General features: G+C 46.8%; 1 protein-coding gene across 5 annotated transcripts in view; it reads right to left on the reverse strand.

The window, feature by feature from the left end:
- LOC115095299 (probable palmitoyltransferase ZDHHC1) overlaps positions 1-14655 on the reverse strand; it is a 172517-nt gene that overhangs the window by 140927 nt on the left and 16935 nt on the right. Inside the window, exon 1 of one of the 5 annotated variants that reach the window (XM_029608799.1) lies at positions 10143-10554. The exons of 2 other annotated variants lie outside the window; for them this stretch is intronic. In XM_029608799.1, the coding sequence (XP_029464659.1) occupies positions 10143-10277 (135 nt within the window). In that variant the 5' untranslated portion in view covers positions 10278-10554. 2 more of the 5 variants (XM_029608794.1, XM_029608798.1) reach the window with 2 other exon arrangements.

The following is a 14655-nucleotide window of genomic DNA, read 5'->3' on the forward strand; positions in this document are numbered from 1 at the left end:
CCAGCCGTCTGTGGGTCCGCGACGCGTTCCAGAGCCCACCTTCTTTTATTGGCCTCATCCCTTCTATTCGAGACGTCGGTAGCAAGGATCCTCCAGTGACCAGTCAAGCAACACCGAACACTCCCCTTCCGTGAAAGTCGGTGATTTAGTGTGGAGAAAGAACTACACTCACAAGAGTTGGAAGGATCCCGTGTACGTAGGACTTTTCCCCGTTTCCGCTGTCACTCCAACTGCTGTTAAATTGGGCCAAGATACAGTGTGGACTCATCTTAAGGACATACGCCCACAGCCACAATTGACAGATTCGGACTGCGACACAGATACTTAGGACAATTGCCCTCATTTGAGAAGTTGGACTAAAAATGTTTCATCGGCCCCTGTTCTTTTCCTTTGACACCTGGATGTGTGTTATTCTTGTCCTGTTTATCATCTTTACTACTATAAGTTTGTTTTTGTATTTCCAGTTTGGCATACGAGTTTTGTAACTCACGATAATGTTTATCCTTTTGTGTACTAACCCTTGGGAACAGTATACTCCCCACATGCCCCATTGATCCGAATTGTGATGCTTGCATCTCTGTTACAATCGACGGTATGACTAAAACTTCCACCCTGCTATACAAATCCCGTTATGAATGTACAGGGACAGTTACACATTGTTCCCATAATTCTACACGGTATAGTGTGTGTACCGTACAGACTACCATTACCGGCACAGCTACCATTACCTGCTTTGACCCTACTGAAGCCCCCGCTCAACAATGGATACAAGTCCACAAAGGAGAAACTCCTCAGGGTCCACTTATGGCATCTGCCCTTTTGCTTCCTACCAAAAGGCCAGTATCCCTCATTTTTGAAGTATGTACCCTGCCCGCATCCTGGGATATGACCTATAGATGTGGTAATGATTTGGCTTGGCACCATACCTACATGCATAACCATAAGTACGTGTGCCCTAAAAGATGGCCATACACAGGCTCCTCTACCTCTCACTGTGCCGAAAGTAAGGCCAACTCTTATTGTGCCTATTGGGATTGCGTGGCCTTTGCCAAATGGCATACTACTTATAAATCTGCTTCCTTTGTCGCTAGTACCAAGCCTGTCAAACTGTGCCTTGAATACCTGTAACAAGGTTAATTTTACCCTTTTCAACCCATCTGAATTCCTCCATAAATGGGTAACATTTTCGGTATCTGAATTTATGCCACAGGAACAGACCCTAGAGGGCTCTTCTATATTCAGAAGGTTACTACTCGCAAGAATCAATTAGAATTCCTTAAAAATAGCGGAATGATCTATCAGCATGTTCAAGAACCTTTCCCTGTATCTCAGACCACTCAAAACTTGTTTATTGACCTTGCAAACGCCATTACTACCTCACCTAATGTTTCTAACTGTTATGTCTGTGGTGGTACCAATATGGGAGACAACTGGCCATGGGAAGCCAAAGAATGGAATAGGTCCATATCACAATGCTTCCTCTCTTGTTCTACTCCCACGGTTTGGCAAAGCCCGATGAATACTGGCCCACTCCATAATACCCACCTGGTGTATCCATAGACCCTATACTGTGGACCACACCATGGCAGTAGGCAATTCCTCTTGCATGTCTCAGACTACCCTTAACTACACCTCTCCCTCCACCATCATTTACACCCATTGGTCAAACTCATCCGTGGTCCCAAACCTCACCCTCTGGGACATGGAGCCCCTTTCCTTGATAGGGACCCACAAGCTCCCGACTACCTGGCCTGCCCCACGTGGATTATATTGGATATGTGGACATTACACACACGCCTCCTTGCCAGACGATTGGTTTGGAACCTGTACCATAGGTACTATTCGCCCCTCTTTTTTTCTTAATCCCCCTAAAAATGGGTCAACAACTAGGGATGCCCCTGTATAGTACATATTCAGAACAGCGCAAGAAAAGAGACCTTAAGATAGGTAATTGGAAAGATGACGAATGGCCCCCAGAACGAATTATAGCGTATTACGACCCAGGCTCCTGGGCTCAGGATGGCTCTTGGGGTTACAGAACTCCAATTTACATGTAAATCGTATTATAAGACTGCAAGTTGTTGTTGAAATAATTACTAATGAAACTGCAAAAGCACTGAGAATATTAGCTGCACAGCAAAAGGGTTTCCGGAATGCCATTTACCAGAACCGTCTAGTGTTAGATTATATACTGGCTTCAGAAGGAGGACTATGTGAGAAATTTAACCTCAGTAACGGTTGTCTTCAAATAGACGACAAGGGTGAAGTAATTGAAGAGATCACCCGAAACATGATGACAATTGCTCATGACCCTGTGTAAACCTGGAAAGGCCTTGATGTCAGTGATCCATTTGGATCCCTGGGATCTTGGTTCTCTAGTTTAGGTTCAGGATTCAAAATTCTAATTGGCTCCATGTGTACGATTGCCTTACTGGGACTTGCTGTTTGCCTCTGCTTGCCATGCCTTTGTATCTGCCTGCGAAGATGCCGCGATCAAGTATCTGAAATATTGGTAACTCAGACCAGCACACGGATCATGCTCAATCAAGCTGAAACCTTGAACCGGATGCTCCTTGATTCCAATGACATCCACATGCCATTCCCCACCACCTATAATAGCTATCTGTGAAAAATGAGCACATTGGTACTAGGATGGGTAAGTCTCTAGCCACTAAGGAATAGCCTTGGTCAGGCGGAACAACCTAAGACAGGCGATGTGCGACGCAGATAGGTGTGAAGGGTTCCTAGGAGAAACCCTTCAAAGGGTGGAATGTATGAATAGCCAGCACAAAACAAAACCTACTGGATTAACAGCCAGCACAGATGACATCATACTTCAGGAAATGAAACTTAACTGGACTCATTCTCTGCAAATAATAACAATGTAACAGAGCACGTACACATGCACAAATTTATTAATTGGGACAAGGGATAAGACGTGGGCAAATGCAGACACCTGTTGATTGGCTGAAGGTAACCCTTTATAATGCTTTGCACTAGCAGTATTAGCCCTGTGTAGGCTTGAGCATATGACACTTGCTTTGTATTGCTTGCTATTCCTGGAGAACTTTTACACACTTCTCCATAAATGAACTTCTCACTTTTATGACTCTTAGAGCTGGTCTTCGTTGGTCTTATTAGTCCGAGGTTTACAGGGGCTATGAGGATTACAATCCCTCAGTCCTTCCAAGCTTCAAGAGAGGGTGTTCGTGACTAGAGGAATCTGAAGACACGCCAAACCAGTTGGTTTGCTGTCTGACCTGTACAGGGAGCAGAACTGAGCCATCTTCCTGTTGCAGGTGGATGCGAACAAGTCCACATTTGAGTTTCCCCAGAGGCAGATCTGGTTTGTTACCCCCTGCCCAGAGGCACAACTCAGTCTTTCCACTAACACATACTCTGTTCTGGCCAGATACATGGCCATGAGTACCATCCCTTGGGAAGGACCCAAGACACTGGACCAGATCTGGACTGCTTCCCAGCATAGGAGGTATGACCCTGTGCCTCCATGCTTGTTGACATACCAACTTGATTGTCTGTTTGTAATAGGACAATTTTTATGACGGCCAATCTCTGAAAGCCCGTAGTACGTACCAGATTGCCTGGAGAGCCAGGAAGTTGATTTGACACCATGCTTCTTGGGCGAACCATAAGCCCTGGTATAGAGCCCTCTACATGAGCTCCCCACCCCAAGGTGGACGCATCTGTCAGGACAATTTGGGAAGGGGGATTTTGGAACGATATTCCCCATTCCAAATTTGAGACAGCCCGCTACCAGGACAAACTGTCTTAGAGAGGCGGTGTGGCTCGGATGAGAGCCCAGAGGTTCTGCGTAGCCTGGCGCCACTGCAACCTCAGGGTCCACAGGCTCTGCGCATGTGTAAGCGTGCCAAGGGAGTAACACTGACAGTTGCGGCCTTTTGGCCCAACAGCCTCAACATGTGCCAAGCTGAAACCTGCTGGCTCTGTTGAATCACTGCCACTGTGGATGACAAGGTGACCGCCCTGGACCCTGGCAGGAAGACGTTTGCCTGAGCCGAGTCTAGCAGGGCTCCTATGAAATCCAAATGAGGTGCGGACTGAGATGGGACTTTGGGTAGTTGATGACTAACCCTAGTGACTCCAACACCCGGATGGTCAAGGGCAAGAACTGATCGGCCCCTGAGAGGTGCTCAACCAGCCAATTGTCCAAGTACAGGAAAACATGCACTCCCTATCTGCGGAGGTGCGTCCCCACCATGGCCAGAGATTCTGTAAAGGCACGTGGGGCCGATGCTAACCCAACAGCAACACTCTGTACTGGAAGTGCTGTTTTCCCACCACAACCTGAGATAGCTAGCCCCCTTTTTGAAGAAAGGAAATCAGGACGCCCAGCAAAACCATCCTGAACTTTTCTGAGACATCTGTTCAAGGTCCTTAGGTCTAGGATGGGACAGAGTCCCCACTGTTCTCTTTGGAATCAGGAAGTACCGGGAGTAGAAGTCCTGCCCTCTTTGCCATAGTGGGACAAGCTAGACCACTCTAGCCGTTAAGAGTGTGGAGAGCTCCTGAAATAGTACTTCCTGGTGCTTTATTGGCCCCCAAAATGGGCATGGGGGGGGCAATTAGGTGGGACACCTAATAGTTTTAATTGGTATCCTTGACGGACGATGGACAAGACCCACTGGTCCGAGCTTATGCTGGGCCACCGATCTACAAAGAATTGTAGCCTGCCCCTGACTTATGGGGTCTAGCGTCTCCAGTACAGGTGGCTGGCTTATACTCCCTACGATCCAGTCAAAACCCTGTCCCAAGATTTGGCTGGGGAGCTCTTTGTTGCCTGGTACAGCCCCATGAGCTCACCTTCTGCGAATGGGAGCGAGGGGCCAGTGGAAAGTACTTCCTCTGGTGGTAGAAAGATTTCCTCTGACCCTGCTTTGCGAACCTCCTAGCTGAGGCAGGGAGATCAGAAGTGCTGGCGGAGAGCTGTTGAGTCTCATGGTGATCCCGCAATTGGACCTCCACGTCCCTCACAGAGTTTTTCCTGTACCTCCGGTCGGAGATCCAAGGCCTGCAGCCATGCCATTCTGTGGACACAGATTCCCGCTGCAGAGACTTGCTGCAGTCTCAAAAACACTGGAAGAAGAGCGAACCTCGTATTTCCCACACTCCAAGCTCTGATGCACCAGCGATAAGAAGGGGGTCTTGTTGCTGTTGAGGCAGTTGCTCGGCTGCCTCTTGCACCTGCTTCCAGAGGTTAGAAACATAGAAACATAGAAATGACGGCAGAAGAAGACCAAATGGCCCATCCAGTCTGCCCAGCAAGCTTCACACACTTTTTTCTCTCATACTTATCTGTTTCTCTTAGCTCTTGGTTCTATTTCCTTTCCACCCCCACCATTAATGTAGAAAGCAGTGATGGAGCTGCATCCAAGTGAATATCTAGCTGATAAGTTAGGGGTAGTAGGGGTAGTAAGAGTATTGGCTCCTGTAGAGCTGGTAAGAGGCAATGTGGGCAATGAGCATGGCCCCTTGGAACATTTTCCTCCCAAGATCATCCATCGCTCTATAATCCTTGCTTGGGGGGTGCCAAGGCGTGGGTCAAAGCATGCCTGGCCTTCTTGAAAGCGGATTTGACCACTACTGATGGGTATGACATCAAATCCGGTAGCCTGTTGGATGAGGTAAACCACATCCGTCTTCCTGTTGCCAAGAGGTACTGTGAGGGGGTGTTCCCAGATCCTCAGCAACTCCCTAAAGATTTCATGCACCGGGACCGACACAATATGTTTAGGGGCCTCCACAAAGTGGAGGATTTCCAGCATCTTATGCCTGGTATCCTCCTCAGTCATTAATTGAAAAGGGATGGACTTCACCATCACCTGTATAAAAAACCTGCATATGTCAGGTCCTCTGGAGGAGTACTTCTTCACTCATCTGGAGGAGATTTTACTGAAGGGAGACCCTCCAAGTCCTCGGATGAGGATTCCGCAGTGTCATCTCCCCAGGGGTCATACAGAGCCCCATCCTTACTATAGTCCACAGGGGATGGGGCCCTGGGTGCTCGACCTTTGTCCAGAGGCACAAGCATTGATAGCATCGGTGCCGGCCCCAGCAAACCTAGACAGGGGGGCTGTAGGCCTCGGTGTCTCTGCCAGCCTCAACAGAGCTTCCTCCTCGTGAGGAACCGGTAACGAGCACTGTATTGGTCAGGGGAAGCATCAGTGCCCCACTGAACATTGATGGCCTCCCGGGAACCAAGGCCAACTGGGTCGGAAACAACGATAAGCACGTTGAGGCCTTTCAGCAGCGGTTCCAGCACTGTCGGTGCCACCGGTTTGATGACCTGCAATGCCCTCTGCACCGCCACCTGGACCCTGTGCTCCAGTTCCTCCTCGAAAGCTGCCGATGCCAAAACAGACTGGGAGGCAGGAGGGGAAGTCAAATCTTCCTTGGATCCCGGAGGTGGATGGTGACTGGTCCCAGGACCGGTGGAGACTGTCGCAGACCCCCGGCATCAATGAAGAATGGGCACTCCTTGCCATGGGGTCGCTTTGGGGGCATCATGGCATGTGCTGGATTTGTCCCAAGCCCAGCAACATGCAACCAAGGTAACCGGTACCGATGTTTCCTCGGCTTCCCTTTGTGCTTGGCCCCATTTTTCTCCAGTGCTGAGGTTGATGACAACAAACCAGATGTCCTCGACTTGGAAAATACTGACAGGGGCCGGTCCCTGGCGCACCTATCTGCCATTGGAACTGATGGCCCAGTATCCATCTGTTCGGCTCCCAGGTCCATCAGTGCAAATGCCGCCAGTGCTTGTGTCAATGCCTCGGACTTCCTCGACCCGAAAAACTTCTCCATCTTGAGTGCGACATTCCTTGGGGGGTCAATCTGGGCACACATGCAGCAACCCCGGCATCGTGCAATGCTCCCAGGCAGAGGAGACACACCTTGTGAGGGTCCGTGATGGCCATGGTCCTCAGATACTGAGGGCACCAACAGAAACTGGACGAGGCTATGATGAATGAAAGGGAAAAATCGAGAGACAGTGACGGCAGACGGTCGATGCCAGCGGGCACCAAGGCACCACCATGGGGGAGAACGAAAACGAAATAAGGCTTACTGAACTGCTGAAAAACCTGACTGGGGAAACTAGAGGGAACAAGGAGGGACCAGTGTACGATGAATTCATGCAGAAACCCAAAAAGGACAGTGAAAAAAGTTTTCAAAGACAATTTCTAAAGAAAAGCCACGAGCTCACTCTACAGCAAGGTGAAAGCTCCATGGAAAGAGAGACTGAAGAAGGACCCCACGTGGATACGTGGAATAGGGCATGCTCAAAGTTCCAGAAACTTTGACATAAGTTTCCCGTGCCGGGCTCCATTCGATGATGTCACCCATATGTGAGGACTACCATCCTGCTTGTTCTAGGAGAAAAGGGAGAACAACAAAAGAGATATGAGGAAAAGGATGGACAACAAAGGGGGAATAAGGAAAAGGGGGTCTGGATTAGGGAACAAATTGTTTTTTCTCTGCTTATCTTTTCCAGTTTCCTCTCTTCCCTGCATGCTGCGTGGTTGGGAGAAGCTAGAGAATACCCCTGCTGCTATTCCTCTCAAGTCTGAAATGAAGTACCGGAACTCCGTTCCACTCCATACCCTCGCACAAATCAGGCCCTGGTCTATGGTTTCCCCAATCATCCCAGAGCTCTTTTCAAATATCAGCATTACAGTGGCCACCTCCCTATTTCCCACCCCCAAACATACCCAGTCCTCTCTCTCTTCTTCTGCCTAACTCCAGTCCCTTCTGTCTTATTACTCTCTCTCTCATGCCTCTTGATAGTAGATAGAAAGCAGCAATTCACATCAAACCCTCCTCCTCTGTTGCCTGAAGACAGATTGACAATATGAACAGAGATTTCTATGGTATCCTGACTTTCAATTCTTAAATCTGGCCCCAAAGGATTCAGGACAATGCACCCTAAAGCACTGTTCTACTTCTGTTGCTGGCTGTTGGGACAAATGGGAGAAGTGAGGATTGACAGGAAAGGGGTGGAGAAAGAGGAGAGATAGCCCTAGCAGGCTAGGGGAGCAAGAACTGAGAAGGAAGGGCCTCCCATGCATTCACTCCTACCTTCTATGGTCAGTCTTTGCAGGGTTTACCAATTTCCTGCAGTTTTGCAGGGAAATGGCAAAGTATGCCAGAGTGATCAGATTTTGCAACACTTCCCACAGCATTCCAAGAAACTAGTGGTTATGTTTAATAACTATATGTATACTAGACTAGGAGACATTTTGTTTCTCTCTCTCTGAACTTTCTTACCCTCTCAAAAAACTAAATTTACAGTAGCTCATTTATTACTATATTGCTACCCATACCAGCATTTGCACTAAGCAACTCTGTGCTGGGCTAACATGAGTAATTTAGAACCAAATGAATTTCTTACCTGGTGATACATTAATGAGGAAGCAACCACAATACAGAGACAAAATTAGGGTGGCATAGCACTAGAGCTATCCTTTGATAAGTAACCTCCAGAGATTGTGGTCAAATGTTAAGAAAAAGAAAAGGGGGGGGGGGGGGGGGGACTATACCATAAAATTAATCGGTGAAAATCTTTTTCCAGTCTTCCAACTTTAATGCATTATCAGTGATAAGACATTATTAAACCCTTTATAGATGTTATAAAATAATTTAAGCAAGCACGATTATTTGGGGATATCCACAATTTCCAGTAAAAAGGAATTTGTAAAATTATTAAAACTTTTGCTGGATTAAAGGACAAACATCTTAATATTCATGATACTTTCCTTGGCTTCATAAGAGAAACTTGTTGAACTAAAAAATATCTGTCTTGCTAAAATTAAAGTTTACTTCCAGATAACCTATGGACTGACAATCAGTTTAAGTACCAAGAATGAGTTTTGAGTGGTACCATGGTGTTATAACATCCCAGTTAAGATGCTTATAGCTCATAGCTCATTATAAAAAATATGAAGTAAATATTTATATATCAGTTAGGATTTAGCATCCCACTGAACCAAAAAAAAAAAAAAAGGAAAGGAATATAGTTTCAGGGCCATGAGCAGAGATACTTAATCAATGAAAACACCAGATTACAGGGAGTGTGCAAAAGAGCAGCCAGCTCTTTGACTCGAAAGTCAAAACAAATGTTACTGGGAACTTTCTGCTGTCTTTATTTTGTTTACTAAAGGCTGCCCTCAATCATAAAAAAAAAACATTTTCCTTGAGCTTGACTACATTTAGCAGGATATTCCAGATCAAGTTTAGCCCCTGACGATTTAACATTTTCATATATAGGCAGAAACCTCCTCCTTCGGCTATGGGTATCTGATTGTTTTAAGATCAAATTTTCTTAGGTGCCTGAATAGTTATGAAGTTTGTTTTCAGAATTCTGATCTTTCAGTATTCTAAAAAGGAACTTCAAAATTAACAAGGCATTATTTTACTTGATCATTCGTTATGAAATAAGCACAAAAGGACAAAAGAAAGAAGGTGGGTTCTTCTATCAATTATTAAATAAACACGGGATCTTCAAGCCTGAAGGGACCTAGGCGGTCTCAAATACTCAGGTACATAGTTTTCGCATCGTTCTAGTAGTATTGGGATCAAGTGGCTTTTTTTCAGGTTGTTACCATTTCTTGGACCAATATAAAAACGATGCGAAAACTATGTAGGCAGACCTATCAGGAGTTCGTTCGCTAAAAGAAAGAGCGAAGAGAAACAGTCCAGAAAGCAAAAGGTCGAAAATCGCCTGCAAAGAGCGGGACGCTCCCTTCCTCCTTCTGCAGACCCGTTTCCCTGTCCCTCTCCTCCACTCACCACTGGACCCAACCCCTCCCTTCTCTCACCGCTGGGTCCAGGTCGGTCCCGTCGCAGGCTATCCCAGAGGCGCTTCATTACATCGATACAGATGGCAGAAGCCGAAGCCATGGAGGGCAAGGGGAGAGACGGAGGAAGCCCGCCGCTGCACGTCCCAGCTTCGCCACCCGCCCACTCCCACATCCCAGGGCAGCTCTGCTTGGCATACACCAAACCTTCACCGTGGAAACAGCCTCGCGTGCCTGCCGCCTCCTACTCCCCACTGCAACACGGAGCGAGAGAAAGGTTCCGCTCCTTCCTGCCTATAAGATATTCACCAGCAGCTCCCACTCCCCAAAGGCAGAGTTGGAACCAGGGGTAGTTTTCATTTTGGCTGTAGGAGGGAGCTGGCAGAGCTGAGCGCCTTGGGGGTCAGCGAGGGAGAAGAGAGCAGGTGGACCAGAAACTGTCATTACAGCGGGAGTGCTCCCGCTGCTGCGGCTGTTGACATCGAGCCAGGGTTGGGCTCTGGGCGGGGAGGGGGCGGTGATAAAAGAGGCCGCCGCCGCAGCGGAGGGAGGGGGAGCCGTGGAACTCTTTCGTCAGCTTCCGCTGCCGTGCTGGAGTCCCCTAGGACCCAGCGAGAGTGACGTCGGTGGCCATCGCGAATCCGCAAGTAAAGCCAAGCTGGCGGGGCCGCTAAGGCGAGCCGCGTGCAGCGCTAGGGCTTGGAAAGCCTTCGGGGGAGCGCGTGGCTAAGCACCGCGCCGCCGGTTGTGGTCTGGGGTTTAGGGGGCGAACCCGGAAGTGCCGGGTCAGCCTCCAAGGGAGAGGGCTACAGATAAATGAGTCCCGCTAGAGACAAAGGCGCCCTATGTAATTCCATTCTTACTGACCAATGCCGAAAGAACTCTCCTCTTCGCTTGCATTTGAACGCGCATTTTCTGGGCGCAAAACTTACTGCCAACGCAGCTTAAGAACATAAGAAACTGCCATGCTGGGTCAGACCAAGGGTCCATCAAGCCCAGCATCCTGTTTCCAACAGAGGCCAAACTAGGCCACAAGAACCTGGCAATTACCCAAACACTAAGAAGATCCCATGCTACTGATGCAATTAATAGCAGTGGCTATTCCCTAAGTAAACTTGATTAATAGCAGTTAATGGACTTCTCCAAGAACTTATCCAAACCTTTTTTGAACCTAGCTACACTAACTGCACTAACCACATCCTCTGGCAACAAATTACAGAGCTTTGAGTGTTGCGTGAAAATTAATTTTCTCCGATTAGACTGGAATGCCCCCTAGTCCTTCTATTATTTGAAAGTGTAAATAACCGATTCACATCTACTCGTTCAAGACCTCTCATGATCTTAAAGGCCTCTATCATATCCCCCAATCCCCCCTCAGCCGTCTCTTCTCCAAGCTGAACAGCCCTAACCTCTTCAGCCTTTCCTCATAGGGGAGTTTTTCATCCCCTTTATCATTTTTGGTTGGCCTTCTCTGTACCTGCTCCATCGCAACTATATCTTTTTTGAGATGCCATGACCAGAATTGTACACAGTATTCAAGGTGTGGTCTCACCATGGAGCGATATAGAGGCATTATGACATTTTCCGTTTTATTAACCATTCCCTTCCTAATAATTCCTAACATTCTGTTTGCTTTTTTAACTGCTGCAGTACACTGAGCTGACGATTTTAAAGTATTATCCACTGTGATGCCTAGATCTTTTTCCTGGGTGGTAGCTCCTAATATGGAACCTAACATCGTGTAACTACTAGAGATGTGAATCGTGTCCTCGATCGTCTTAACGATCGATTTCGGCTGGGAGGGGGAGGGAATCGTATTGTTGCCGTTTGGGTTTTAAAAATATTGTGAAAAATTGTTAAAATCGTGAGCCAACCCCCTAAAACCCACCCCCGACCCTTTAAATTAAATCCCCCACCCTCCCGAACCCCCCCAAATGCTTTAAATTACCTGGGGATCCAGCGGTGGTCCAGAACGGCGGCGGTCCGGAATGGCCCCCTCAATTGAATCCTTTTGTCTTCAGCCGGCGCCATTTTGCAAAATGGCCGCCGCAAAATGGCGGCGGCCATAGACAAAAACGATTCGACGCAGGAGGTCGTTCCGGACCCCCGCTGGACTTTTGGCAAGTCTTGTGGGGGTCAGGAGGCCCCCCCAAGCTGGCCAAAAGTTTCTGGGAGTCCAGCGGGGTTCAGGAAGCGATTTCTTGCCGCGAATCGTTTTCCGTACGGAAAATGGCGCCGGCAGTAGATCGACTGCAGGAGGTCGTTCAGCGGGGGTTCCGGGCCGCCGCTGAACGACCTCCTGCAGTCGATCTCCTGCCGGCGCCATTTTCCGTACGGAAAACGATTCGCGGCAAGAAATCGCTTCCTGAACCCCGCTGGACTCCCAGAAACTTTTGGCCAGCTTGGGGGGGCCTCCTGACCCCCACAAGACTTGCCAAAAGTCCAGCGGGGGTCCGGAACGACCTCCTGCGTCGAATCGTTTTTGTCTATGGCCGCCGCCATTTTGCGGCGGCCATTTTGCAAAATGGCGCCGGCTGAAGACAAAAGGATTCAATTGAGGGGGCCGTTCCGGACCGCCGCCGTTCTGGACCACCGCTGGATCCCCAGGTAATTTAAAGCATTTGGGGGGGTTCGGGAGGGTGGGGGATTTAATTTAAAGGGTCGGGGGTGGGTTTTAGGGGGTTTTAGTGTGCCGGTTTTCCTGCCCTCCCCCTTCCCCCGATTTACGATTTTTTAACGATAAATCGGGGGAATTGGTATTGTATCGTGGCCCTAACGATTTTTGATGATTTAAAATATATCGGACGATATTTTAAATCGTCAAAAAACGATTCACATCCCTAGTAACTACAGCAAGGGTTATTTTTCCCTATATGCAACACCTTGCACTTGTCCACATTAAATTTCATCTGCCATTTGGATGCCCAATCTTCCAGTCTTGCAAGATCCTCCTGTAATGTATCACAATCCTCTTGTGATTTAACTACTCTGAATAATTTTGTATCATCCACAAATTTGATAACCTCACTCGTCATATTCCTTTCCAGATCATTTATATATATATTAAAAAGCACCAGTCCAAGTACAGATCCCTGAGGCACTCCACTGTTTACCCTTTTCCACTGAAAAAAATGACCATTTAATCCTACTCTCTGTTTCCTGTCTTTTAACCAGTTTGTAATCCATGAAAGGACATCGCCTCCTATCCCATGACTTTTTAGTTTTCTTAGAAGCCTCTCATGAGGGACTTTGTCAAATGTCTTCTGAAAATCCAAATACACTACATCTACTGGTTCACCTTTATCACATGTTTATTAACCCCTTCAAAAAAATGAAGTAGATTTGTTAGCAAGACTTTCCTTGGGTAAATCTGTGTTGACTGTGTTCCATTAAACCATGTCTTTCTATATGCTCTATGATTTTGATCTTGAGAATAGTTTCCACTATTTTTCCCGGCACTGAAGTCAGGCTCACTGGTCTATAGTTACTTGGATCGCCCCTGGAGCCTTTTTTAAATATTGGGGTTACATTGGCCACCCTCCAGTCTTCAGGTACAATGGATGATTTTAATGATAGGTTACAAATTTTAACTAATAGATCAGAAATTATTTTTTAGTTCCTTCAGTACCCTAGGATGCATACCATCCAGTCCAGGTGATTTGCTACTCTTTAGTTTGTTGAATCTGGCCTACTACATCTTCCACGTTCACAGTGATTTTGTTCATTTTGTCTGACTCATCACCCCTGAAAACCATCTCCGGAACTGGTATCTCCCCAACATCCTATTAGTAAACATGGAAGCAAATAATTCATTTAGTCTTTCTGCAATGGCCTTCTCTTCCCTAAGAGCCCCTTTAACCCCTCAGTCATCTAATGGTCCAACCGACTCCCTCACAGGTTTCTTGCTTCGGATATATTTTAAAAAGTTTTTATTATGAGTTTTTGCTTCTAGGGCCAACTTCATTTCAAATTCTCTCTTTGCCTGTCTTATCAATGTTTTACACTTAACTTGAAAATGCTTATGTTTTATCCTATTTTCTTCAGATGGATCCTTCCAATTTTTGAAGGATTTTTTTTTTTGGCTAAAATAGCCTCTTTCACCTCACCTTTTAACCATGACTCTAATCGTTTTGCCTTCCTTCCACCTTTTTTAATGTGTGGAATACATCTGGACTGTGTGTCTAGGATTGTATTTTTTTACAATGTCCATGCCTGTTGAACACTTTTAACCTTTGCAGCTGCACCTTTCAGGTTTTTTCTAACTATTTTCCTCATTTTATCAAAGTTTCCCTTTTGAAAGTTTAGTGTTAGAGCTGCAGATTTACTTATTGTCCCCCTTCCAGTTATTAGTTTAAATTTGATCATGTTATGATCACTGTTGCCAAGTGGCCCCACCACTTCTCACCAAATCCTGCGTTCCACTAAGAATTAAATCTAAAATAGCTTCCTCTCTTGTTGGTTCCTGAACCAATTGCTCCATGAAGCAGTCATTTATTACATCCAGGAACTTTGTCTCTAGCAAGTCCTGATGTTACATTTACCCATTCAATATTGTGGTAATTGAAATCTCCCATTATTATTGCACTGCCAAATTGGTTAGCTTCCCTGATTTCTCTTAGGATTTCATCATCTGTTTGACCATTTTGTCCAGGTGGACAGTAGTATACTCCTATTACTATACTCTTACCCAACACACATGGGATTTCTACCCATATAGATTCTACTGAGCATTTAGTCTCTTGTATGATCTTTATCCTGTTGGACTCTATACCCGACCGGACATAAAGTGCCACACACCCACCAAGTTGATCCTCCCTATCAT

Source organism: Rhinatrema bivittatum, chromosome 7, assembly GCF_901001135.1.
Source record: "Rhinatrema bivittatum chromosome 7, aRhiBiv1.1, whole genome shotgun sequence".
Classification (NCBI taxonomy): domain Eukaryota; kingdom Metazoa; phylum Chordata; class Amphibia; order Gymnophiona; family Rhinatrematidae; genus Rhinatrema; species Rhinatrema bivittatum.